The 26,847-nt window shown below is 47.4% G+C and overlaps 1 protein-coding gene across 1 annotated transcript in view; it reads right to left on the reverse strand.

Moving 5' to 3' along the window:
• Positions 1 to 3,207: 3,207 nt before the first annotated feature.
• Positions 3,208 to 26,847, reverse strand: part of TPGS2 (tubulin polyglutamylase complex subunit 2) — a 28,419-nt gene continuing 4,779 nt past the window's right edge. The window contains exons 2-7 of the mRNA XM_065406305.1: positions 19,797 to 19,876; positions 11,724 to 11,811; positions 10,119 to 10,250; positions 8,237 to 8,350; positions 4,937 to 5,097; positions 3,208 to 3,503 (exon numbers count right to left, since the gene is read on the reverse strand). Of these exons, the coding sequence (XP_065262377.1) occupies positions 3,261 to 3,503; positions 4,937 to 5,097; positions 8,237 to 8,350; positions 10,119 to 10,250; positions 11,724 to 11,811; positions 19,797 to 19,876 (818 nt within the window). The 3' untranslated portion in view covers positions 3,208 to 3,260. The remainder of the gene's footprint in view (positions 3,504 to 4,936; positions 5,098 to 8,236; positions 8,351 to 10,118; positions 10,251 to 11,723; positions 11,812 to 19,796; positions 19,877 to 26,847) is intronic.

The raw sequence follows: 26,847 nt of genomic DNA on the forward strand, positions 1-26,847 counted from the left end.
TGCAGCGGCCAAAGCCCTGGGCCCTTTAAATTGCCTCCCGAGCCCCACTGCCGGAGCCTTGGGGTAGCAGTGGCAGGGCTCCGGCGGTGATTTAAAGGGCCAGGGGCTCTGCTCCTCTGCAGCTGGGAGCTCCAGGGGTGATTTAAAGGCCCTGGGGCTCCCAGCCGCAGCCGAAGGTCCTGGGCCTTTAAATCTTGATTTAAAGGGCCCGGGTATTTAAAGGCCCCACCTCTTCCGGTTGAGGCCACGCGCCCTGCTCATGACTCCGGCGTACTGGTAAGTCCTTTAAGTTACTTTCACCCCTGGAAATAATACACCAAACCCATCACTCAGGTGGAAAAAACAAAGCCGAGCGATTCCACACATGTAATTCTGCAGCATCCTAAATGCAAAATTCACTAGCTCAGAGTGGAATAGGTATGAGTGAGTGGATCACTGAGTGTCCTCTTGTGTATCCCTGTTATTGCTACTACACTGAACAAACAGGTGCTCATGAAAGGTTGTCACCCACCCTCAAAGCCAAGACAGTTGGGGCAAAAAAGGGCTGGACAAAGGGCTCTTAAAGTCCCTGATACGGCTGGGGGCAGATTCCCTCAGGACAGTAACCACAGTAAACTGCCTTGCAAGGACCCCCTTAACTCCTAGTGTAAGGGGCAGGCCAGGGACAGGGCTAAGGATGACAGGAACCTGTTAGGAGTTGGGCAGCAGCACTGCAGAGATTCTGAGCTGTGTTGCCATCCATCGGGCAACCGAATGAGGCTGCTGTAATGTAGACAGTCCCTCAGGGCTATCTCAGTTACAATGGGGGCCAGGGAACAACCTAAGACTGGGATCAGCTTAAAGGCATCTTAGGCTACTCCCTCACGGCTACTCATTCTGTGCTGCGCCTCTTAGAAGCACAGCAAAGACTCTTGTCCTTGGTCGTGTGTGCATGCTCTTTAGAGGATCTGGTATTCTTCAAAAACCGGATTTTGGAGGACAATATTAAAATCTTTATTAAAATACATCGCCCTTATACAGAGCTTAATACTTCCAAGGGCTGCACCAACATCAAGTAAATAACCCCCACAACACCTTGTGAGGTAGCTTGGTATTCTACAGTTATGCAATCATGTTAGCAGTTAGAGACACCCCAATGTAAGGAATCATTGCTTGTTTTGAGATGGTGCCCTGGATGTCTCTATTAGACACACAGATTGTTTGGTGGCTACTAAGTGTTCCCAGTACAGCTAAGAAAATGGAATGTGCCAGTATGGAGGCAATAGTGGGTACAGTTGAAGACCAGCACTGAATGGGTTAAAGTGCAGTTCTACCCTGAAAAATTTACATTGTCTAAAGTGTAGAAACATGGGGTTCCACGTTTATGGGCTCTCGACGCCTCCAGAGCAAATTCTACCCAGTTTACAAGTAACAATGGCTTTTCTAATGGTCAACCTTACAACTCAGCCTGGGAACTGAGAGGCAAGCTGGGTTTTTACTGGCATGTGCATCTCTAACAGTAAAGCTTCTGTGTTCTCCTGTAGCTGCACTGGCTCCAAGAGCCGTAGAAAGTGGTAAAGCTGGAGTACCCTACTGCTTTTGATCTTCTCCACACATAGGTACTTAGCCAGGTCAAATGCCATCCTGCGGTAAATCCTTCAACATCTGCCACTACAGCTGCTGCAGCGGTTGTCGGTGTTGCAGCCTGGGTAGCCAGACCACTGCACTGGACTTGGGGCTCCAGTCTCCTCTGCTCCGTAGTAGGCGTCTCAGAACAGATGGTGCAAAAGAGCAGAGGAAAATGGTTGGGTTTCCTTTGGTCCCAAATTGGCAGTGAAGGTTGCTTTCCCTGTTCGGAGTGGCTCTTGTTTAGACTCTTTTACTAAGGAGACCCACCAACTGCATTGTGTCTTGTTTTGCAAATTTGGGTGTGGGGTGGGACTCCAAAAATCATAGGCCTCCTCTGCTGCTGCCGCCACCACTTCCTCCTCGGCACTGGCATCTGCAGAAAGCACTCGACCCGGCACCACAACCCTAGTCCTTCCCCGCTGTGTGTATGTTGGAGAGTGACCCTGCACACACCCTGCAGCAGCGGTTCTTGTCCTGCGGAGCTGCGACCGGCTCCCAGCTCCAGGGTCCCAGCCCCGTGGACAGGAGATGCTGCTGCAGGGTAAGTGTGGTGCAGGCTTGCTCTCCAACCCACCCACCCACCCGTCCCCTGGAGAACCCCTCTGCTCTGGGCCCCTGACCCCTCCGCAACCTTTCCAAAACCTTTTATAGGCTTTTATAGAGCCCAGTCCTGAGAAGCCTGATCCTGAAAGTTGCTGAGCGCCTTCCCTGCCTACTGAGATCCGCAGGAGTTGGGGAGGCGCTCAGCACCGAACACAGACAGCTACGGCGCTAGGGAATCCCACCTCGTTCCAGGGCAGAGTGTTAACCTGGAGCCAGGGAACTTCTGAGGAGAGCAGCATTGGCTTGGGAAAAAAGGGATTTCTTTGTAAGAGGGTTCCCTAGATGCCGCTGGATGTGCACAATCGTTTTACAGCACTGTCCTTGGCTAGTCCACCTGCTCGCCATATTAGATGACTTGGCACCTTTGCGCTGCAGTGGCCCGGCCAGCTCTTGCAGACAGTGCACAACGTCAGGAGTGGTCTTTAGCAAAAGGTCATTTCTGGTTTAACATGCAGTCTGGATAAATAGCTCAGAGCCTGATCCCGGGCTGAACACTCAATGGGATTTGGGGGTGGTCAGCATGAAGCCCTTACATATCATTGGGCTATAACCACGGGGCCCAGTCCTGCTCCCTTAATGCTCCCCTTGACTTCACCACCAGCAGGTTTGATCCTGCTCTCATTACAGGCAATGATCATGGCATGCTTCTTTCTTCTAAAAAGGACACGGGGGGAAATATTTGTGTATGGATGTTGTATTTAATAAGATGTATATGAAAATGGTAGAGATTGATTTTACTTGAGTCCATTGCTGCAGTTATCAGTGGTAACACACTCCACCCAGCTCAGTGGCTTCAGTGGCATTTTTATCCACACACGTGTATTTGCCCATCGGAATAGAAAGGAATTAACCACCATCTCTCCAGGACCTGCAGCTTTTTGGCTTTCCAGCCATATCTCCCATAAATTAAATTGCCGCTATAGTTCATGCGAATGTTGCAACACAGCTTGCACTGGGAAGTCTATTCATGCATGAGAAATGGTTTGATCCAAACCTAAGAGACACCACAGTGGGTTTTTAACAGTCTGGAATGAACCTGCTTTCCAGCGTCAGGTTTGGGGTTCTCGTTTCCTCAGGGCGTTCCCGGATAGCGAAGGGGTCTTGGAGGCGGTTGTGCTTGCGTGGCTTTTCTGAGAGCCTGCTGGCTGGGCTGGCAATTTCTTTTTGATCACCGGAGTTTTGTTCTTGCTTTTAAATACCTTGTTGGGGTCCAGTTTGTTCACAAAGGAGTCAGGTTCTTCCGAGAGTAGAGCTGTGTTGATGGTGATGGGCTTGTACATGTTAAACCATTGCTGAAAAAAGCAGATTACAGGGAAGGATGACATGGGGGGAGGGGGGAAAAAAAAATCACACATTAGAGACTTGGAGGGAAACTGCAAGAATCAACTTTGGAACATTTTAAACATACGCCAAGCTCCTGCTGTCAGGAACCTGTGTCAGCTCACAGGGTTTTGTGCAAAGAGCTTTAGAACAGAGATGGTTCGTAGTTGCAGAATGAGGATTGGCTTCAAAGGACAGTTTCATATCCCTAGAATCAGGGAATGTCGTTTTACTGATAGCTTGTCTGCAAACTCTGTGATAAAACAAAGAGCCACAGAACGACTACGTGTAACAGGGAGCAAAGGCCCTGCCAGCATGCACAGAGACAGCATGGGTCAGTGCACACAGGCCTGGTCTACACTACCCGCCTGAATCGGCGGGTAGAAATCGACCTCTCGGGGATCGATTTATCGCGTCCCGTCAGGACGCGACAATCGATCCCCGAATCGACGCTCTTACTCCACCAGCGAAGGTGGGAGTAAGAGCCGTCGACGGGAAGCTGCGGAGGTCGATTTTGCCGCCGTCCTCACAGCGGGGTAAGTCGGCTGCGATACGTCGAATTCAGCTACGCTATTCGCGTAGCTGAATTTGCGTATCTTAAATCGACCCCCCCCTGTAGTGTAGATGTAGCCACAGTGTTAAGCGTTGTTCTCTCCCACATGTGCAGAGGGTGGAGTAATGAGCCAGGTTGGGACTGAAGGCCCAATCAGAAACTCAGAGGAAAGGCAGGAAGCTATAAATGCAGCTACCTAGCAGGGAGCAGCAGTGAGAAGACCAGGCTAGAATCAGATTGTGCCTTTCCGCCCAGCCCCGAGCAAGGAGCAATGTGTAACCAGCACCACCCCAGGAGGAGCCCTGGGAGATATTGGGACTCTCACTCCCCTCTCAGGCAACATTTCTTGGGGTGGCAGAGGACAAGGAGAATACTTTGCTACAGCCTTTTGCAAGGTGCGGCACGTTCCCCACTCATGTATGGTTAGGTCTGCTGTCCAGTTTGTAGTGGGGCTTCTCTGCCCACTTGCTCTCAGCAGTTGGGGAGGGGAAGGCAGTACAGGGGGTTCAGCCCTTGCTTTCTCCACCATGCCCAGAGCTGTGATCTGGGTCGGTCTTCCGTGTCTGCACGGGGGAATGTAGATGGCCTTATCCCCCTGCACAGCCACAGATGGTGAGAGCTCAATAAGCATAATAATAGCAGCAGTAGCCTTGGTGCTGCTAGAAAGCCCAGCTCTAGCTAACCCTTATACGCCCCCTAAGTCTGATGCCTTGCGGAGGGTAATCTTGCTTTTTGAGAGCCTTTGCTTGTTGCTGAGTCAGGTGGCTCTACACACTGGTCTTGAGAAAGCGGGAAGGACTGGCTTGTGTTCAGACTCACTGCAGAGTCAAAGTAAAGCTCCTGCTCTCCTACCTTAGCCTGGGGGCTGACACCGTAGCTCGTAAAGGCATACTGCCATTGCGGGAGACCCAGGTGGGTGATCAGCAGTCGGTAGTAGGCAGTGAAGGTGTCAGTGAGGAAATGCCAGTACAGAGCTCTGTCCAGAAACCATATCTCAGTGTCTGGGGTGACAACTGGAATTGAAACAAAGGAACATGTGCAAAAAGGGTAGCATTGTTTTGAAGTTGAAGGATGAGAAGAATCATAGAAGATTAGGGTTGGAAGAGACCTCAGGAGGTCATCTAGTCCAACCCCCTGCTCAAAGCAGGACCAACACCAACTAAATCATCCCAGCCAGGGCTTTGTCAAGCCGGGCCTTAAAAACCTCTAAGGATGGAGATTCTACCACCTCCCAAGGTAACCCATTCCAGTGCTTCACCACCCTCCTAGTGAAAAGGTGTTTCCTAATATCCAACCTAGACCTCCCTCACTGCAACTTGAGACCATTGCTCCTTGTTCTGTCATCTGCCACCACTGAAAACAGCTGAGCTCCATCCTCTTTGGAACCCCCCTTCAGGTAGTAGAAGGCTGTTATCAAATCTCCCCTCACTCTTCTCTTGTGCAGACTAAACAATCCCAGTTCCCTCAGCCTCTCCTCATAAGTCATGTGTCCCAGACACCTAATCATTTTCGTTGCCCTCCGCTGGACTCTCTCCAATTTGTCCACATCCTCTCTGTAGTGGGTGGCCCAAAACTGGACACAATACTCCAGGTGTGGCCTCAGCAGTGCCGAATAGAGGGGAATAATCACTTCCCTCGATCTGCAGGCAATGCTCCTACTAATGCAGCCCAATATGCTGTTAGCCTTCTTGGCAACAAGGGCACATTGTTGACTCATATCCAGCTTCTCCACTGTAACCCCCAGGTCCTTTTCTGCAGAGCTCCCAACTGAGGTCAGCTGGAGACATGCAGTGGTGTTGTGATACTTCTGATGTTGTGAAGGATGGCTTTTCCAAAGGGGTAAGACCTAGAACCAATGCATCATGCAGAGGCAGCATGGTCTAGTGGTTATAGCTTGGGACCCAAAGGTCTTGATTTCTAGGTTCCATTCCAGGCTCTGCTACTGACTCAGTGTATGCTCATCAACTAGTCCCTGTTTCCCTATCTGCAACATGGGTATAATACTACTTATTGGCACGGGTTTGAGACACAAAGTGGGTAGTGTACATGGAGTTCCTTGGATGAAAGGCACAAGCTCAAAGCACCATTATTGCACATCTTTATCTGTTGTTCCCCCCCAAGGGAAAATGCTGATGAAGGAGACTAAATGGAGTTGTCGTCACCAGGATTGCTGAGCATAGGCTGAGTTTCGAAGGGACTATCAATGGGGTTTGTACTGCCAACAGAATCCTGCTTTGCAGGGGATTTTCTCCCTCTTCAGAGCAATCGCACTTTTCTAGAGGCAACAGCCTCCAAACCGTGTAAAATCTAAATGACACAGGATCACATTAGCTCCGTGACTCCAGATTGCTTCCTTAGCTGTCTCACTAGTGTAAATCTGCCAACACCTTTGGGTCCTTATACCCACCCCCTGCCTGCGTCTACTTCCCCACGTTGCTGGGTGAGGGGATGACTCCATTCCTTCACTCCCAGGCAGTGCTGAGGCTGGATCATTACTGCTTTCATGTCTGCCTCCTAGAAATCAGAGGAGCGGTTTCTCTCTTGGGCCCATCTGGGAAACTTCCAACTACAGTCACCACTTGACAACTTAGGGTGTTTTTATTAGGAACAGGTATATTAATAGAGGGGTGGGTGAATGTGTGAGTGACAGAGAGAAACCAAGGTTAAATAAACACACTGCAGATAACTACGGATGAAAATCTCTCTAAGCGAGCCATGTACTTCACCATTCCCCTGAGGAGAACATCACCTACACCCGGGCTGCAGGATAATGTCTCAGTCCTATAGCTTGGAAGTCTGGCTGGTGTTTGCAACCCTTCCAGGTGTCTGTGACAGGCTATATCTATACTACACACCACTGATGGCGGCATGTAACGTACGTGTAAGTAAAAGCTGCTGTGAAAAGCAGGCTGTGTCCACACTGCGGTATGTAGCTACACATTACAGTGAAAGGCTCTGCTAGGGGGAGACAGGGGGGAAAAGCAGCAGCTCCCTGCTGCTGGAGCCTTTCACTGCGGTGAGGAAAAGGGTTAGGCAGGGGGGAAAGGCTGCCTTCCCCCTGCCCAGAGCCTCCCCCTCCGCCCAGAGGGGAAAGGCTTCAGCAGCAGGGAAGCAGTGGGACACTACTCTGCAGTGTGTAGCAGAGCGGCTGGGAGGCATGGCTTGGGTGAGTGGAGAACGTGTAGGGCAGTGGTCCCCAACCTTTTTCGTCTGGCGGGTGCCAGACGACGAGCTGCGGAGGACCGTGGCAGTGGATGAGCATCCGCCGAAATGCCGCCGACAAGTAGCATCATCCAAAGGCGTCGCCGCTGAAATGCCGCCGAAAATCAGCGGCATTTCGGCAGTGACGTCTCTGGATGACGCTGCTTCTCAGCGGCATTTCGGCAGATGCTCGTCCGCTGGCCAGTGTGTAGGCGCACTTAGACACCCCGACGGGCACCATGGCTCCCACGGGCACCGCGTTGGGGACCCCTGTTGTAGGGTATGTACTCAAATAATACCCATGCCCTGCAGGCGTGTCTGCATTCTACTCATCTGAGCTGTGCCTCACTGGCTCCACTGCTATTTATACCCATGTGAGGGGGACTACACGGGGATGTACCCTACATGTCTCTGAAAGAAGGGTGCAGTGTAGACGCATCCGCAGAGAGTTCTTTACTAGCTCAGCTCACATCTCTCTTGCTCTGCAGTGTGTCCTTTGTTAACTTCTGCTAATAGGCCCATTGCCAAGTTAGTTTCTAATTAGCATTGGGGGACACTGCATCAAAGCACAGGGTCTGAATCCAATTCAGTGGCTTCAAGTTCTCTGTGTTCTCTCCTCTCTCGGACTCTAAGGAATGCTAAGTCTACCATCACATCCACACATGAGTAACTTTACACCTAGGAGTGACCTTACTGAACCCTTTGGGGCTACTCACAAGTGTTTGCAGGATCAGGGAGCTAGCCCAGAGCCTTTCCCCTCTCTGTATGCAAATATTTTAGGCAGGCAGAAACAGCACGGAGGTTACAATGTGGACTCATCTGTTCGACACCAAGGGGGAGATCCTGGCTCCAAGGGTTCACCCAGAATGGCACATGAGTTCAGAAGAGTGAGAGCTATCCAGACACAGCCATTTCTCATGCCTGGTTAACTGGACTCTTTTCAGTCTTTACCTGGTTTGGTGTGCTTATAAACAAGGCAAACTTTCCCGTTCCCGTTGCATGGGTCTAATTCAAATATCAGGCTACGAGAGTCAAAGTGAGGCTTTTCTGGCTGGTCTTCATCACCTTTCAAAAGAAACAACATCACTTTACAGCATTTCTGGCTAGATCGTCACTGGCCACGTTTGCAAACGGGCCTGAAAAAGCGATGCTTGCATCTTTTACATGTAGAGCCGCTGACATGCACAGCGCCCTCCACTGCATGTGCACACATGGGTGCAGGAGTTTGTACACATACAGCTCTTGCCTGCACAGATTCATGCATATGGAACACTTCTGGGTGCCATTGTAGAGGCAAGTTTGAAAAGCTGGCCCATAACTTGGCTTGGAAGGATTCACTTTTAATTGGTAAATTAACAGTTATTAATTCTTACAATAAATCAAAATATTGTCAGAAATTGAAATGTAGAGAGAGAAAGTTCAAAACAACTGAATGAAAAGGTACCATGAGCAGTAATCTTCTAGTTCTGCTGATACATAAACACCCCCAGAGACCCCCTGAAGAAGTAATTTCATGCTTGCACGTAAATTCACCTGCAGTTCTTAGATGTTCATCAACCTTATTGCCGATCCAGATACCCATTCTCAGACGCTAGGGCTTAAGGTTGTTTATAACTGGTGCTTTACTATGTATTCTACAAGTATTTAAACCTTAGAAAACCAGCTTACAGGGAAATAATAGCTCAGCGGGATCACTGTGGAATAGCTGTTTTAAAATCCTCGCTATAATTATTCACACAGAACCCTGCTTATTTAGTAAAATGTTAAAAAAGCAACAATAGCCAAAACCTCACAAAAAACCCCAACTCAATTAAGTATTATGGTTTTCATGATAATCTCATAAGTAAGTTGGGATCAGTCAAGACAAATACACTGTTTAGAAAGGACAATGGAATTTTTCCTGCAATAAAAAAATCGATATAAATTGTTAGGATCTGCAGCTCCCCACTGAAGTCAAAGGGAGAGCTCCTTTTGGGACATAATCTGCTCTCGCATGTGCCAGGCAAATTGAGTGGAGTTGCATGTTGGTAATGAGAGCAGAATCTGGCCCATTTGATTTCAGTAGCAAGAGGATCAGGATTATAGCAGAATTTGGGCAAAATCTCTAATATGCTAAAGGGCAGGATTCCCTGACAAGCAGAGAAACCAGCCAGGTTCGGAAGCAGCAAGAGCTACAGAAATCAAATAGCAATTTGTACGTTTTATTATTTTTCTGCAAAGAGCCACCGTTATACCATGTCCTGTTTGTCTCACTTGTTGCATCCAGTTAGACTGCAAGTTGGTAGAGGAAGGGAATGGATCCTTTTATTTGCCAAATGCCTAACACATCCAGTTGCATTTTCCCCTGCTGCCTCTTGTTTCAATGTGTTTTCCAGTGACATTTCCAGCTCTGAAAAGCTGCATTCAAAGTCAGTGTACCCAATGGGCCTATCCATCACCACGACAATTATTGCCAGTGGTTGTTGATATTCTATTGTAAATGTACATGCTCTTTCCTGCTGAATGAAAAGAGGAGGCCCCAGCTAACAATTTAAGACAGGGAAAAACAAAGGATAGGGAGCAGTTTGGTTGGGAAAGGTGTGGAGACAACACAGGTGAGGAGGTGGTGTTAATGATGCTTGGTGGACCCTAAGTATCCAGTCCATTCCTTCTCTGGAGCAGCACAAGTTGGGTCTCGTTAGAAGCGACCTGTGACTTCTCTACCTGTGCTAGTAAAGTGCAGCTTGACCTGTTAGGCAGAAATGCAGCGTATCCCTATACAGCAGAATGAAGGAGGAAAAGCACATTCGGACACTTGGGTGTACCATCATGTGTGCCATCAAGAGGACGATACCTTTCTCATCCATATCATCTTCCAGGTCAGCGAGGGTGGGTGCATTGGGTAGGGCGTACGCCGATGATCCGCCAAGGCGACTTAGCTTAGAGATGCCGTTAATCACCATGGAGCCCAGTGGCATGGGGTTATCTGCAATGCACAGTGACAAGAGTGATCATTAATACACCCCAATGACAGGAGAGCGGAGGAAGTCTTTTCTTTTTGTCCAACCCCCAACCTTTCCCAAAATACATAGAAATGGGCATTGCAGCAGGCCTGCAAGTTTGACAGATGTAGGCTCTGGTGGAGCAAAGCTAAGTGCACCTCAGAGAGATCACCAAGTCAGCTGCTGCCTCTCATTTGTTGTGAGGAAGCTTCAGCTTAGGCCTTGGTGCTGACTGCAGCTGTAGCAGTCTGGAAGAGGGCAAGGGGAAGTGTTAGTCAGGTAATAAAGCATTAAACCTATTCAGGGCTCTATGGGCCACCACACCTTGAATTCCACTTGAACCACCCAGCAGGCAGAGCACATGCTGGGGACTGGGGTCATGTGAAACTCCATTTCACAAGGAGATCAGTGCATTCTGCATGCACCAGCTGAAGCGAGCAGTCTCCAGCTAGAGTGCCCTGCAGGGATCGGCCTTTGAGGTGGCAAAGGCCTGGATAACTGTGGCCAGGTGATTGCTTCAGAGTGAAGGAGTCTCCCTGTTCCTGCTAGGCCCAGATGGAAGAAAGGGGACCCAGTTCTGCTATCACTTGCACTGGAGTATCTCCACTGAAGTCAATGGAGTTAAACTGATGTGAGATCAGAATGAGGCCCAGGGTTTGTACCTGCTAGCACAGAAGTCTGTGGTAAAGCTTCCACTGATCTCAACGGGAGTAGGATCAGGCCCTTCATTTAAATGTTGTTCATTGTTAAAGTGCCCCACTATCACAATGGTAGCTAGGGCTCTCATCCCCCGGGCACAGCTACTGCGTGTTGTGTGACCTCTGCAAAGTTCCTTGACCACATTCTGATTTCCATCTGGCTTGACAGAAGCAGATCAGTGTAAAAAGCAGGAAGCCAACTGAAGACCAGATGTTCCCTCTGAGCTGAGTACGACAAAATTTGCAGATTGAAGTCAAACTTATGCACTCATCCATTTGATGACTGACGGGCATATCTGGATTTGGACAGTACATACTGGCATTTAGGTAATCAAAACTAGATCTGATCCCAGCAAGCGCTCGGCACACAAGGTTCCCACATGGGAATCCTGCATGTGCCTGGATCGCAGGCTTAAGCCCAATGTATCATGCACAGAAATTCAGGTTGTGTTCATCACTGGGCTTTTGATTCCATGCAGCACTTTGGACTTCCTTGTTAATTAAAAGGTAATTTTCTACATCAGTGATTGAATTATCCAACAACAGCTGGCTAAACCCAGCAAAACAAAGGGCATAGTGGTTATTTTTCCTTCAAAATAATTTCGCTTCTGTGGTGTAGATCAAACTAAATGGAGGATTCGGTTAAGCAGCGATCAAATTAAGAGGAAGGGACTGTAGCTGCCACAGGGAATGCACAGAAAGAATGGACATTTTAACCTAAAGGATTTTAAGCTAAAGGAAAGAAATAGGCAGACTTACCATCAAACTTCACACTCCAGGTCATGTGGAAGCCATCGCTCATTAGGTAGAAATTCTTTAAATCCTCTGGCAATACACAGGAGTTTTTCTGTAATCACAAATGCCCTTAAATGTTATCAAAGGAAAGAGGTAGAGCATGCTTTGATCCAGATAACTGACTGACTGTTGAGACAGGAACATTTGCCACCCAATATCTTACTGAGCCCCAACACAACTCAAATCCAGGGCCGTAGCAACAAAGAACGTGGCCCCCTCCGAACGGTGGCCCCCTCCGAACATATGTCCGGGCGGGGCCCCTTACAATGCAGAAACTGGAATGCGGTATTTATTTTGCCACTTTTAGGGGCCCCCTTCCTTGCGGGGCCCCCTCCGGTCAGAGGGTACGGAGGGCGCTCGCTACACCTCTGCTCAAATCACACAACTGGAGAGATGCTTTCAAGTTTCTTGAATCTGTTTCCCAACACAGGTTAGTTATTTGATCTAAAAAGGCACCTCTGGGAAAATTTCATGCAATTGGTTTACCAATTTAGCGATCGCTAGCTACAGGGATATTTTAGGAGTGTCCCACAATTTTCACGACATGGCACCTTGTGTAATGAATTCACACTCCCAAATCACAGACCCAAGGTCATCAGCTAATCCACACACACACACAGCTTCGTCAGCTTTGCCATCAATGAAACCAAACCAACCAACCTCTTCCATTTGAGCTACAGGACCTGCAGTGGTATTAGGACTTCTCTCTTTCATGGACTTTCAATCACTAAAGTGTGATAGGCACATGCACACAAGCAGGTATGACATACCATCCAGTAGCATACACGTATGCTCTGTGGGAACTGTGGGATTGGGCCCTTAGACAGTAAATTCCACTCATATTTTAGTTCCTAATACTAAGTGCATGTCATGAATTTGAAAACCAGAAGAGAATCACATCAGGAGACAGTTTTAACGAGCCAAGGAAAGATGCTGAATGAAGTTACTTCTTACCATCACTAGAGCCCTGCATATCCACATCCGCGGATCATTTTTGCGGATAGTGGATTGGATGCGGACACAACCGCACAGGGCTCTACTCACCGACGGTGCCTGGCCTGCGGCATCTGGCTTGGAGAGCCTGGGGGGCAGGGGAGTGCAGCGCGCTCGGGGCCGGAGGCCAGTAGCCAGTGGCTGGGCGGCAGACTGGAGTTAGGGCTGTCCAGTACCTGCTCACCTCACTGTTTCCTGTCCAGCAGCTTGGGCCCCTTGGGCAGCGCCAGCATCCCCACCATGGCCTGGCCTGGTCGCACTGGCCACGCTCCCGGCCCGCTGGCTCCTGGGTAGAGGGACCTGTCCCTGGCTGCAGGGATTGGAGTGGGCAGGGCCCTGATGCCCCACCCCTCTGCCCCGCTGTGATGCAACATGCACTGCTGCTACCGTTGTTCGTGAGCCTGCGGGAGCAGCACGCGATGCAACGCACCTGTGACGGGTTGGATCACAGAAACCCCCTTGGGGACTGCCACCTGATGTGCTGAGACTACCCCCGAGCCTGTTTTCTCTGCCAGCTTGGGACTTCAGTGCCCTGCCTGGTTTGAGCCAGACACGCTAGCCTGCTACAAACACAGACCCAGGTCTGAACCATGTCCGCCAAAAACTGTAGGCTTATCTGAAAACAGCTTAAGAGGTGTTCCTGTCTCCCAACACTCAGGTACCCAACTCCCAGTCCAAACCTCAAATAAATCCGTTTTACTCTGTATAAAGTTTATAGAGGATAAACTCATAAATTGTTCGCTGTCTATAACACTGATAGAGAGATATGCACAGCTGTTTGCCCCCCCAGGTATTAATACAAACTCTGGGTTAATTAATAAGTAAAAAGTGATTTTAGTAAATACAGAAAGTAGGATTTAAGTGGTTCCAAGTAATAGCAGACAGAACAAAGTGAATTACCAAGTAAAATAAAATACTCATGTCTAAGCCTAATACAGTAAGAAAGGGATTACAGATGAAATCTCACCCTCAGAGATGTTCCAGTAAGCTTCTTTTACAGACTAGCCTCCTTCTAGTCTGGGTCCAGCAACCACTCACACCCCTGTGATTACTGTCCTTTGTTCCAGTTTCTTTCAGGTATCCTTTGGGGGTGGAGAGGCTATCTCTTGAGCCAGCTGAAGACAAAATGGAGGGGTTTCCAGGAGCTTAAATAGACTCTCTCTTGTGGGTGGAAACCCCTTCTTCTCTCCTATGCAGAAGCCAGCTGCAAGATGGAGTTTTGGAGTCACATGGGCAAGTCACATGTCCATGTATGACTCAGAACTTTACGGGCTGAGCCACATTCCCAGGAAAGCTCAGATGTGGATTGGCACCTCTCAAAGTTCATTGTTCGCCAAGTACTTCCATTTACTTGAATAACCCCTTCACACTACGCTGATCAAATCTGTCTTAGGTGCTTTCTACAGCAAACACTTTAAATATAAGCATAAAGCCAACGCTCCTAACTTCAGATATAAAAATGATACATGCATACGAATAGGATGAATACATGCAGCAGAACATAACCTTTGCAAAGATATGTAACATGGCATATCTAGCATAAAGCATATTCCAGTTATGTCATATTTACATTCATAAGCATATTTCTATAAAGCATTATGGGGTGCAACGTCACAGCCCTTTCTCCTTGAGACTCTGGCCTCCCGTTCGTCTCCGCTCCCCCCCCAGCCCTTGTGAGACAGCTTGCTGCTGTGGGTGCGGATACACGTAAAAGACGGCTAGCGGATCAGAAGCACGTTGAGTCTGGTGGATGCGGATCCACATTGTTGTATCCGCACAGGGCTCTAACGATCACTACTCTTCATATCAAATTATTTCCCTGAAACAATAGACAAACTTTTTTTCCGAACTAGAATGTATGTTTACAGGATCCCCAACTGCAAACATTCCAGCATCACGAGGAAGGCCCCGAAATCATGAGAGTTTTAAAGAGAATACGTTGGAGGTTCTTTTCATGTGCCTTCTGGTTTATGAACCTTTTGGGTCATGTTTTCAAGGTTTTCTCTATACTGTGAGTGATCCCTTCAGAGCAGGATGCTCAGGGTTGATGCCGTATGGGGAAGCGTTATGTAGCAGAGCACTGCAAGCTGCAGGACGGTCAATCTGGGACATTTTCAGAGCACCAAATGCTTTTTAGAAACAAAATAAATGTTTGGATTTATGTGAAAGGAAATTAAAAACCACAATCAAATATTTAGCATCCAAAGCCCATAAAACAAAGATAAATACTCCGATACCTTGTATTTATCTAACCTAAAGCAAATGCAGCCACTCCTTTGCTACACTCACTTTGTGCAGTTTCCCCATCTCCACACTGATCCATGCCATTCACGGGCTCTGGGGTGGGGCTGGGGATGAAGAGTTTGGGGTATAGGAGGGTGCTCCGGGCTGGAATTGAGGGCTTCAGAGGGCGCGAAGGGGACCAGGGCTGGGGTAGGGGTGTGAGAAGGGGTCCAGGTTCTGGCTAGTGGTGCGGACTCTGGGGTGGGGCTGGGGATGAGAGGTTTGGGGTGCAGGAGGGTGCTCTGGGCTGGAATTGAGGGGTTTGGAGGGCGGGAGGGGGCTTCAGGGCTGGGGCAGGGGGTTGGGGTGTGGGGAGAGGCTCAGGGGTGCAGGCTCCGGGTGGCGCTTACCTCAAGCGGCTTCCGGAAGCAGTGGCATTTCCCTTCTCTGGTTCCTACGCGGAGGTGCGGCGAGGCAGCTCTGCACGCTGCCCCATCTGCAGGCACCGCCCCTGCAGCTCCCATTGGAGTGCCAGACGGGGCCATTACAGCGGGGCCATTGAAGCGCATAGGAGCTGGAGGGGGGCCATGCCATGGCTTCCGGGAGCTGCGTGGAGCGGCCCGACTCTGCTTTCCAGCGGGAGCTCGAGGGCCGGCTTAAAATGGCTAGCAGGCGGGATCCGGCCCGTGGGCCGTAGTTTGCCCACCCCTGTTCTAGAAGAATACTAAACGATATAGGCGTGCTTTAAATTCTCCAAATGCCTGTAACAGATGTGCCCTTGTTTTGCAGACTGTTTTCAAAGCTAAATATTTGTAATTTCACATTGCAGCTTCAGGAGTTCTAACTTCATAACTCTAGTTGCAAGAGCAAGGACTTGGATTAAAACAACGAAGGAGGCTGGATGTCTGGAGATGATTGATGTGCTACAAAGCCCCACCAGAATACAAGTATTTACATGCCACATTCCATCGATTTAAAAAACCTGTTTAATCATTTAATCTTGTTTTTCTATTAATAAACGTTTACACTTGAACAGCTCCATTGACTTCAATGGAATTACTCTCCTGAGAGAGACAAGAATCAGGACTCTTGTGATGACCGGTCTATTCATGGAAGGAGATAAGAGGTTTCTGGATAGACCTGCTGCCTTGAGCCCTCCTCTTCCAGGAGGACATATCAATTGGCATTTCTGTTTCCAGTCGCATTCTCTCTCTTTTTACCTTCATTTTAGGCACTTCCTCAGCTAACACCCTTTCATTGCCTTCTCCAGAGGATGGGTCTGAAGACAAGTTGCTATGCCACAGCAGAACGTGGTCCCATTTGGGATTTTGGATATCGTCCAATGTTTTCCATGAGGGTGGGAGAAGGCTGGCTGATCTGTAAAGTTACCTTCAGTCACAAGGGTTTGTGTTTTCAAACAGCTGTTTTCTTAGAGCAGAGGTCAGATAAGCCCAAATGATACGTCTGAAACTGCTTACCCTCAGCCCCTTCAACCAGCTGCATGCACCCGGCTCATCTGGTGCTTTCCAGAGTTGCACTTACCAGCCTCATAAAGTACAAAACCAAGATGCCCAATATTTCATGCAATTTTAATTTCTTTTGCTTATTGTCCATGATATCCCAAAATTACCTAGAAAGAACACGTTTGATGCATGTGTCCTTCTGGGGTGGTGGGGAACTCTATCAGCTAGTAAGGTTATGTTGCCCAACATGTGTTGATTCCCACATAAAAAGGAAGATTTTACATACGGCAGTTAACTCAAAATAATAATAGAATAGTCCCTTATTGGGAACAATCCTATAGAAGTTAATAGAAATTAAATCCACAAGGTTCTACAGACACTACTCTAAACACAAAAAGGCACAGAGCTCACTCCATGCGAGACCTGAGTGAGGAGAGAAGGAGATGTATATAAATTTTTTATGGCTTTCTAACACTGGAGATGGGCACGGGCCAATTTGTCTCTCCACATAAGTTACTACCACTTCAGGGCTGGTCTAACCCAGCTGCTGAAGGCTCCAGAACTCGTCTGGCAGCTGGGAATATCCCCAGTGCAGAGATGTTCCAGTCATGCCCTCCATGCTCTACGGAGGGGGAATTCTTAGGCAGATGTGTTTGCTGGCTTTACGACCCCTTTGCACTAGCAGAGCAGCACACATGGGTTACAGCAGGCCCCAGTCTCAGACCCGTTAAGAACAGCATTTATAAATAGCAGGGACAGAATTGTGCATCTGATTTTATCAGGAGATTATAAAATCTTATAGAAGAGAGTGCACTGGAGAACAATCCCCTTTCTTTAGGGCTTTTGACCCCAAATGCCTCTCGGAACTCCCTAAGCATGTCCTCTGCTGTGTCCCTTTCTGAGGGGCTACACACTTCCCTGTGTGCTTGTCCTGCTTTGCAGGCTGGCATGGATCTACTGCTGTGCCTGTCCTCACCCCTCTTTGGGGCACCGTACACCTCTGGGGCAGTCCAGAGAGAATAGTTCTTGTGCTCCCTGGAGAACAAGGGCTGTAATGTGCCTAGCTCTTAGGTAGGTCCCCTGTCCCTATCCTGCCCTATACCACCCCCTTCCCCATTCCCTCTTTCCCCCACCCCACCTGCCTTCCCTCATTTCCACTGCCCCCCCTCCCCCAGCCTTAGCTATGGAACTATGATTGAGTGGGCTCATATTCAAGGTCTTTGTTGTTTTAGTGACCTATCACTCAAAAATACTTGAACAACTTTCTTCAAGATTTGCAGAAAAAATTTCCTCGATGTTTAGAATGCAGTTAAATTTCAGGACAAACCATTTTTCTTAGCCTATGTTATAGAGGGAGTTAAAAACAGGGATTGTAAAGGAACCTTGTTATAATTTTACTATAGAGAGAATATTAATGTATGAGTCAATTGTTTCCCCTCCATTAAACTGGTAAACAGTGCCACCTAGTGGTTGTGGAAACACAATGAAATGTAAAAAGAACGGGGAGTACTTGTGGCACCTTAGAGACTAACAAATGTATTTGAGCATAAGCTGTCGTGGGCTAAAACCCACTTCACTGGATGATTAATACAGTTAAATCATAGCTCTATCCTGGCTTTACTGGTGGGCATAAATAAGTGAGGTCTGGTGCTACATTGTAAACGGTGACCGTGAGCGATATTTTTCTGTAATGCTTAGGAAGAGATAGGTGGAGGGGGTAGCCTACAAGGTAAATCGGGTTATTTGTATGTAGAAATTAAAGAAGTGAAATCTGCATGGATGTTACTCCCGGGGGAATTCTGCCCCATTGCACACATGCAAAATTCACCAATTTTGTTTTTTCTCCACAGAAAATACATTCTGCTGGAGAGGCACCGCAGTTACGCCTTTCTCCCACCAGGGGTTGCTGTGGTGCTAGAACAGAGGCAGCTGGCTCACCGGCTATAGCAGTCAGCAGCCGATAGGGAGGATGAGAGGCTGCGTTCCTCACAGCGCCCTGCCCTGGGGGCCAAGTGAGGAGCCATGGGGTTTTGGGTGGACAGACAGAGTGGGGCATATGGGGCTCCTGAGAGTGGGGGTCACATAGATTGGGATTCAGAAGGGCTAGTGGGTGGGCAGACTGGAGCAGGGGCTGAATAGGAATGGGGGTGCAGGGCCACATGAGGACAGGTTGGGTGCAGGGACACATGAGGACAGGTTGGGTGCAGGGACACAGGAGAGGGAGGTGGCAGAATACATGGGGACGGGGAGTAGGGCTGTCTGAGTGGAAGTGCAGGGACACATGGGGACAGGGGCAGATGTGCCTGAATGAGAGAGGCTAGGGGTCAGCCAGGGTCTGCATGGGGGAGGCTCCCCAACTCCATAACAATCCCTTCCCCCCCAAAAAACTGTTCCATACTTCTCCCATCCATACCCAACAGCCCTACAGGTTCACTCCCAGGCTCCTTCCCAGCAATTACTTCCCTCTCCCTCAACTCCACCGCTACCCCTGACTACCCCAAGCCTTTACACTGCTTTTGAGGGGTGTGGCAAATATGTTTCTGAATTGTAGATTAAATGAATTATTACTTAAAGTTCTGTATTAATATGCTTAGTAAGGAATCTATTTGTCAAAAAACCACATTTCCTGAATCTTTTTTGTTGTCAGTATTGCTACAGGCATACTTGTAGGCAGATATTTTGAAATACATTTTGACAAATAAAGTATGCAGAATTTTGCTGAATTTTAAAATATTCTGCGCATTTAAAATTTTTTGGCGCAGAATTACCGTAGGAGTAGCATGTGTGCATCGGTGTTCTCGATTTATGGTTGGAGTGGAGTTATGGGAAGTAGAAGGTAGGAAGTTGAGGTTGAGAAGGGAAACTGATGAGTGGAGTGTAGGTGGGGGCACTGAATGACTTGATTGTACTACAAGTCTCTCGTTAATGGCCATAAGGAACTTGGTTTTATGTCTCATCTGAAAGACAGCTCTTCAAGCAACACAGTGGCCCCTACCACCATGCTGGAGCTTTGTTTCAGGGCTGATGCAGAAGAATTACAACCACCTATTGAGTCACCATCCCTACTCTCTGCAGCACTCAACTGTCCCTTAGAGGGCTCCCATCTGAATGCATCAGCGGCCTGTTTGTCTTGTGAGATCCAACAACACTGCAATTGCAGGTGGTATGGCTGGAAGCCAGAGTACTACCTGAAAAGGAGACAGCATTGCTCCAATTTGCGTCACAAACCTCGGTCTCTCTTACCAATGGGCTGGGCTGTACGTGAAATGTGGTAGCTCTGTTCAGTATCCTGCATGCATGCATAGCCTGTTGCGTTGTCAGAACAACCCCGTTACAGTGCTGTAATGAAACTACCCACCTGCTCCCAGGAAACAATAGAGTGACGTTCAGCTGGCTCCTTTTCCACAAATGTCACCTCATCGACTCCTGGAGAAGCTTCTATAAAACAAAAAGTAGAGCATGAGCACACCTTGCAGACGTGACACCAAGTGCTACAATCTGTCTGGTTTTGTAAGCTCAGCAGAGTCAGGGCTGATGTGAAGTTAAAGGGGAGACCTCTAACGAATACTGGGAGTAGATGGTGCTCTTGTGTCAGTATTGAACCAATGCCCTGGCATTAGGGGGCATGGTACTGCTGAAGATACCATCCTTTGACTGAGACATATTAAAGACAAGGATCAGGAGCTTGATTCAAAAGACCCCATGGAAATTTCCATAAAAGCAGAGGTTTAGCGCTGGTGTCCTGGCCAAACTCTCAAAGTCAGGTAATTATATTTTGCCTCTCTAAATGTGCCCTGTAGTTTTAGTTGGAGAAAGTATTTTTTGCTTGACTTGAGATGTTGTGCAGTGCTGCCATGACATGTGAAAACTGCTGTGTTCCACTTCAGAGGTGGATGCCTTTCAGTGGTTAAGTGATTCTTTTAAGAGTTAAGTCAGTGATACTCTGACTGAGGCTCAGGAGCTGCAAATGGCTCTTTAATGCGTCTCCCCCGGCTCTTTGCAGGACATGATACTTAAACACTGTGTGACTTAATTATTAACCAGTCTAAGTTATTAACCAAACAGGGTGCCGAACAGGGGCCGCTAACAGGGAGTTTTGAGAGGGAGTTGGAAGGGGGCGAGGTACACTTGCCAGTCTTTAAAACCTTTAAACTTAACTATAATCAAAACTTCTTGACTAAAACAAAGACCCTATCATTAACCTAGGTAACTGTAGGAGAGAATGCAGGAAGAAGCCCATCCTGTTTATTGCGCTTAGTGTAGCATGTATGATTACCTGCCCTGTGGGCATATGGCGTATGTGTGCATTCGGTGCAAGGAGCTCCTGGCCCTCAGAGACCGTGTACGGGCTTTGGAGGCCAGGGTGGCGGAACTGAAGGAGCTAAGGGAGGCAGAGAGGTATGTTGATGAGGCTTTCCGGGACACTGTAGATTTGTCCCACCTCTGGTCAGACAGCCCTTGAGCTGTTAAGGAGGATGAAAGGCTCAGGGAAGGAGAGCAGTCAATGGGAGCAGAGGGAAACCTTCCCGTAGTTGGGACCCTCCTTCCAGATGATGTTGAGGTATCCTCTCACACTGAGGTTACCTCTCTGGGGGAGGGAACTCCAGTCATTAGAAAAAGGCAGGTGTTAATAATGGGAGATTCGATCATTAGAAACAGATAGCTGGGTTTGTGATGACCAGGAGAACCGTATGGTGACTTGCCTGCCTGGTGCGAAGGTTGTGAATCTCTCAAGGCATCTAGATAGACTTATGTGTAGCACTGGGGAGGAGCTGGTGGTCATGGTACATGTAGGTACCAATGACATAGGGAAGGGTAGGAGAGACGTCCTGGAGGCCAAATTTAGGCTGCTAGGAAAGAGACTGAAATCCAGGACCTCTGTGGTGACAGTCTCAGAAATGCTCCCAGTTCCACGCGCAGGGCCAGGTAGGCAGGCAGAGCTTTAGTCTCAATGCGTGGTTGAGACAATGGTGTAGGGAGGAGGGGTTTAGATTCATTAGGAATTAGGGAAACTTTTGGGATGGGGGGAGCCTATACAGGAGAGATGGGCTCCACCTAAACCAAAGTGGATCCAGACGGCTGGCACTTAACATTAAAAAGGTTGCTGAGCAGTTTTTAAACTAAGAGATGGGGGAAAGCCGACTGCTGCAGAGGAGCCCTTGGATCGGGCAGAGACTTCTCTTAGGGGAGAGTCTAATGATAGAGAATCTCTAGGTTTTAGACAGGAGGAGAGGATGGAAGAGGATAATGTAAGGGCCAGATCAGACGAGAAACATTCACATAAAAAAGAATCTGACACGTCAGAAAAGGGCAGACAAATAAACAGTGACAAGTTTTTAAAGTGCTTGTACACAAATGCTAGAAGTCTAAATAATAAGATGGGTGAACTACAGTGCCTCATGTTAAAGGAGGATATTGATATAATAGGCATCACAGAAACTTGGTGGAGTGAGGACAATCAATGGGACACAATCATTCTGGGGTACAAAATATATCGGAAGGACAGAACAGGTCATGTGCGTGGGGCGGAGGGATTAGTGGCACTATATGTGAAAGAAAATGTAGAATCAAATGAAGTAAAAAATCTTAAATGAATCCACATGTTCCATAGAATCTCTATGGATAGTAATTCCATGCTCTAATAAGAATATAACAGTAGGGAACTATTATCGACCACCTGACCAGGACAGTGATAGTGAAGATGAAATGCTAAGGGAGATTAGAGAGGCTATCAAAATAAAGAACTCAATAATAGTGGGGGATTTCAATTATCCCCATATTGACTGGGTACATGTCACCTCAGGATGAAGTGCATAGACAAAATTTCTCAATACTTTAAATGACTCCTTTCTGGAGCAGATGGTACAGGAACCCACAAGGGGAGAGGCAACTCTCAATTTAATCCTGAGTGGAGTGCAGGATCTGGTCCAAGAGGTAACTTTAACAGGACCGCTTGGAAATAGTGACCATAATATAATAACATTTAACATCCCTGTGGTGGGAAGAACACCTCAGCAGCCCAACACTGTGGCATTTCACTTCAGAAAGGGGAACCTTGCAAAAATGAGCTGCATGGACACTTTTCAAAGACACCATAATTAGAGGCCCAACTTCAATGTATACCCCAAATTAAAAAACACAGTAAAAGAACTAAAAAAAAGCCACTGTGGCTTAACAACCATGTAAAAGAAGCAGTGAGAGATTAAAAAGGCATCTTTTAAAAAGTGAAGGTTAAATCCTAGTGAGGTAAATAGAAAGGAGCATAAACACTGTCAAATTAAGTGTAAAAATGTAATAAGAAATGCCAAAAAGGAGATTGAAGAACAGCTAGCCAAAAACTCAAAAGGTAATAACAAAATGTTTTTTTAAGTACATCAGAAACAACCAGTGGGGCCCCTGGACAATCGAGATACAAAAGGAGCACTTAAAGACGATAAAGTCATTGCAGAGAAACTAAATGAATTCTTTGCTTCAGTCTTCACGGCTGAGGATGTTAGGGAGATTCCCAAACCTGAGTCGTCCTTTGTAGGTGACAAATCTGAGGAATTGTCACAGATTGAAGTGTCACTAGAGGAGGTTTTGGAATTAATTGATAAACTTAACAGTAGCAAGTCACTGGAACCAGATGGCATTCACCCAAGAGTTCTGAAAGAACTCAAATGTGAAACTGCGGAACTATTAACTATGGTTTGTAACCTGTCCTTTAAAGCAGCTTCTGTACCCAATGACTGGAAGTTAGCTAATGTAACGCCAATATTTAAAAAGGGCTCTAAGGGTGATCCCGGCAATTACAGACCGGTAAGTCTAACGGCAGTACCGGGCAAATTAGTTGAAACAATAGTAAAGAATAAAATTGTCAGGCACATAGAAGAACATAAATTGTTGGGCAAAAGTCAACATGGTTTCTGTAAAGGGAAATCATGTCTTACTAATCTATTAGAGTTCTTTGAAGGGGTCAACAAACATGTGGACAAGGAGGATCCAGTGGACATAGTGTACTTAGATTTCCAGAAAGTCTTTGACAAGGTCCCTCACCAAAGGCTCTTACGTAAATTAAGCTGTTATGAGATAAGAGGGAAGATCCTCTCATAGACTGAGAACTGGTTAAAAGAAGGGAACAAAGGGTAGGAATAAATGGTACATTTTCAGAATGGAGAGGGGTAACTAGTGGTGTTCCCCAAGGGTCAGTCCTAGGACCAATTCTATTCAACTTATTCATAAATGATCTGGAGAAAGGGGTAAACAGCGAGGTGGCAAAGTTTGCAGATGATACTAAACTGCTCAAGATAGTTAAGACCAAAGCAGACTGTCAAGAACTTCAAAAAGATCTCACAAAACTAAGTGATTGGGCAACAAAATGGCAAATGAAATTTAATGTGGATAAATGTAAAGTAATGCACATTGGAAAAAATAACCCCAACTATACATACAATATGATGGGGGCTAATTTAGCTACAACTAATCAGGAAAGAGATCTTGGAGTTATCGTGGATAACTCTGAAGACGTCCATGCAGTGTGCAGCGGCAGTCAAAAAAGCAAACAGGATGTTAGGAATCATTAAAAAAGGGACAGAGAATAAGACAGAGAATATCTTGATTGCCCTTATATAAATCCATGGTACGCCCACATCTTGAATACTGCGTATAGATGTGGTCTCCTCATCTCAAAAAAGATATACTGGCATTAGAAAAGGTTCAGAGAAGGGCAACTAAAATGATTAGGGGTTTGGAACATGTCCCAGATGAGGAGAGATTAAAGAGGCTAGGACTTTTCAGCTTGGAAAAGAGGAGACTAAGGGGGGATATGATAGAGGTATATAAAATCATGAGTGGTGTGGAGAAAGTGAATAAGGAAAAGTTATTTACTTGTTCCCAAAATATAAGAACTAGGGGCCACCAAATGAAATGAATGGGCAGCAGGTTTAAAACAAATGAAAGGAAGTTCTTCTTCACACAGCGCACAGTCAACCCGTGGAACTCCTTGCCTGAGGAGGTTGTGAAGGCTAGGAGTATAACAGCATTTAAAAGAGAACTAGATAAATTCGTGGAGGTTAAGTCCATTAATGGCTATTAGCCAGGATGGGTAAGGAATGGTGTCCCTAGCCTCTGTTTGTCAGAGGATGGAGATGGATGGCAGGAGAAAGATCACTTGATCATTACCTGTTAGGTTCACTCCCTCTGGGGCACCTGGCATTGGCCACTGTCGGAAGACAGGATACTGGGCTAGATGGACCTTTGGTCTGACCCAGTACGGCCATTCTTATGTTCTTAGGGTGCTTTTACTCGGTCATTAACCAATTGTAGTTGATAAAATATTAATACTTGGTCAGTCATTTTGCTGTGAGAATAATACATATATGTAAAAACGAAATACTTTCCTTTTAATATGAATATATATAGTAAATGAAACAATGAATTCACACTACTGTGGCTCTTTTGGGTAATGTTGATCGCTAATTTGGCTCCTGAACTTCTGAGGTCTGAGTATCACCAAGTTAAGTGATTATTTTATGAATGTAGGATCTGATCCTGCAAAGAGGTCTGCTTGAGAAGACCCTTAGTCCTCTTTGGAATCCCAGTGGGATTCCAGGCTGGTCTACTTGCAGCAAAAGGTCCAGAATTTATAAAAAAATATTGGGCTCCTTTGGACTGAAGGGTACAGTATAAATGTAAGATACAATATCTACAGAGTGCCATCACTGGGGCTGAGAGCCTGTGGAACCTTTCCCCTTGCATTTATTCAGATTATTATTTTAATAATCAAAGGCTTCATTCAAAGCTGATTGAAATCAATGAAAAATTCCCACTGATTTAAATTGCTTTGGATCAGGTCTAAAAAGACTGCTTACCTGCTACAGGAATTAAAAACACAGTACATAAAGGTAAACTGTCACTTTAAAAACTGGCTCTGGTGTAAAAGGAAAAAATATTCGATCCCAAAGCAGTCAATCACATTACAATCACTTTATGACAACACACAACGCAGTGCACTAGACAGGAAAGGCACCAAATAGCTCTGGTCATATTTCTTTCCACAGTACTGGGCGTTTTGTTCTAGCACGGGGGTGGGCAAACTTTTTGGCCCAAGGGTCACATCAGGGAATAGAAATTGCATGGCGGGCCATGAATGCTCACAAAATTGGGGTGCGGGCTCTGGGGTGGGGCTGAGGATAAGAGGTTTGGGGTGCAGGAGGGTGCTCCGAGCTGGGATTGAGGGGGTTGGAGAGTGGGAGGGGGATCAGGGCCGGGAAAGTGGGTTGGGGCATGGGGAGAGGGTCAGGGTGTGCAGGCACCGAGCGGCGCTTACCTCAAGCGGCTCCTGGAAGCAGTGGCATGTCCCTTCTCCGGCTCCTACACGGGGGCATGGCCAGGCGGCTCTGCACGCTGCCCCATCCACAGGCACTGCCCCTGCAGAGCCTGCTGGAGCGCGTAGGAGCCAGAGCGGGGCCATGCCGCAACTTCTGGGAGCTGTGTGGTGCGGCCCCCGACCCTGTGCCCTGTCTGGAGTGGGGCCAAGCCGCGTGGTGCGGCCCCCGACCCTGCGCCCCGGCTGGAGCGCTGCCAAGCCGTGTGGTGCGGCCCCGACCCAGCACCCCGGCTGGAGCACCGCTGAGCTGTGTGGTGCAGCCCCGACCCTGCGCCCCGGCTGGAGCGCCGCCGAGCCGCGTGGTGTAGCTCGCGGGCTGGAGTTAAAACGGCTCGCCGGCTGGATCCGGCCTGCGGCCCGTAGTTTGCCCATCCCTATTCTAACAGGTGGGTCATCCAGAGTTTTTCTATCACTTTGACAGTGGCAGTCAATATAAGGAAGTTTGACTTCTGTTCAGAGTTGCTAGTCAGAAGAGTTTGCGCTACATTACCCGATGCTTTCAAGGACAACATATATACAGCAATAACTCTAATCTGAAGTGGTATATTCCATATTCATGGATACATCCTGGACATAAACATTAGCTGTATGGAAAAAAGATAAGGAGACTGACTATGGACCTAATCCTGAGGGCTTTTTTTGTTGGAGGGTTACATTTTTTGGGGGGTGTTTGCACCATTGAAGTTCATCCCCTCTGGCCAATGCAGGGCCGCTGCCTTCAGAAGGCTTTCTGCCCCTTTGCCCAGTTTCATTTCAAATAGTCGTGTGTGTGTGAAGTTAGTTCTTGCTAGACTATACGTCCTCTAAATGGGGATTCTATCCTGCATTTGTAGGGGTGATAATGTAGAACCCATGATCTGACAAGCCTTTTCCATCTCTAAGTTCTGCATGTCTTATAACAAGTTCACAGATCATATTAATGGCATAATTGTTATTTCTATGATCAAAGAAAACAGCGGGGACGTTTAATTCATCTTGCACAAAGGCTCAACTGGGATGGTGGAAGATTCAATATTGTATCAGTCACAGGAAGATGTAAAGT

The sequence above is a fragment of the Emys orbicularis genome, chromosome 6 (assembly GCF_028017835.1).
Source record: "Emys orbicularis isolate rEmyOrb1 chromosome 6, rEmyOrb1.hap1, whole genome shotgun sequence".
In the NCBI taxonomy this organism is placed as follows: Eukaryota; Metazoa; Chordata; order Testudines; family Emydidae; genus Emys; species Emys orbicularis.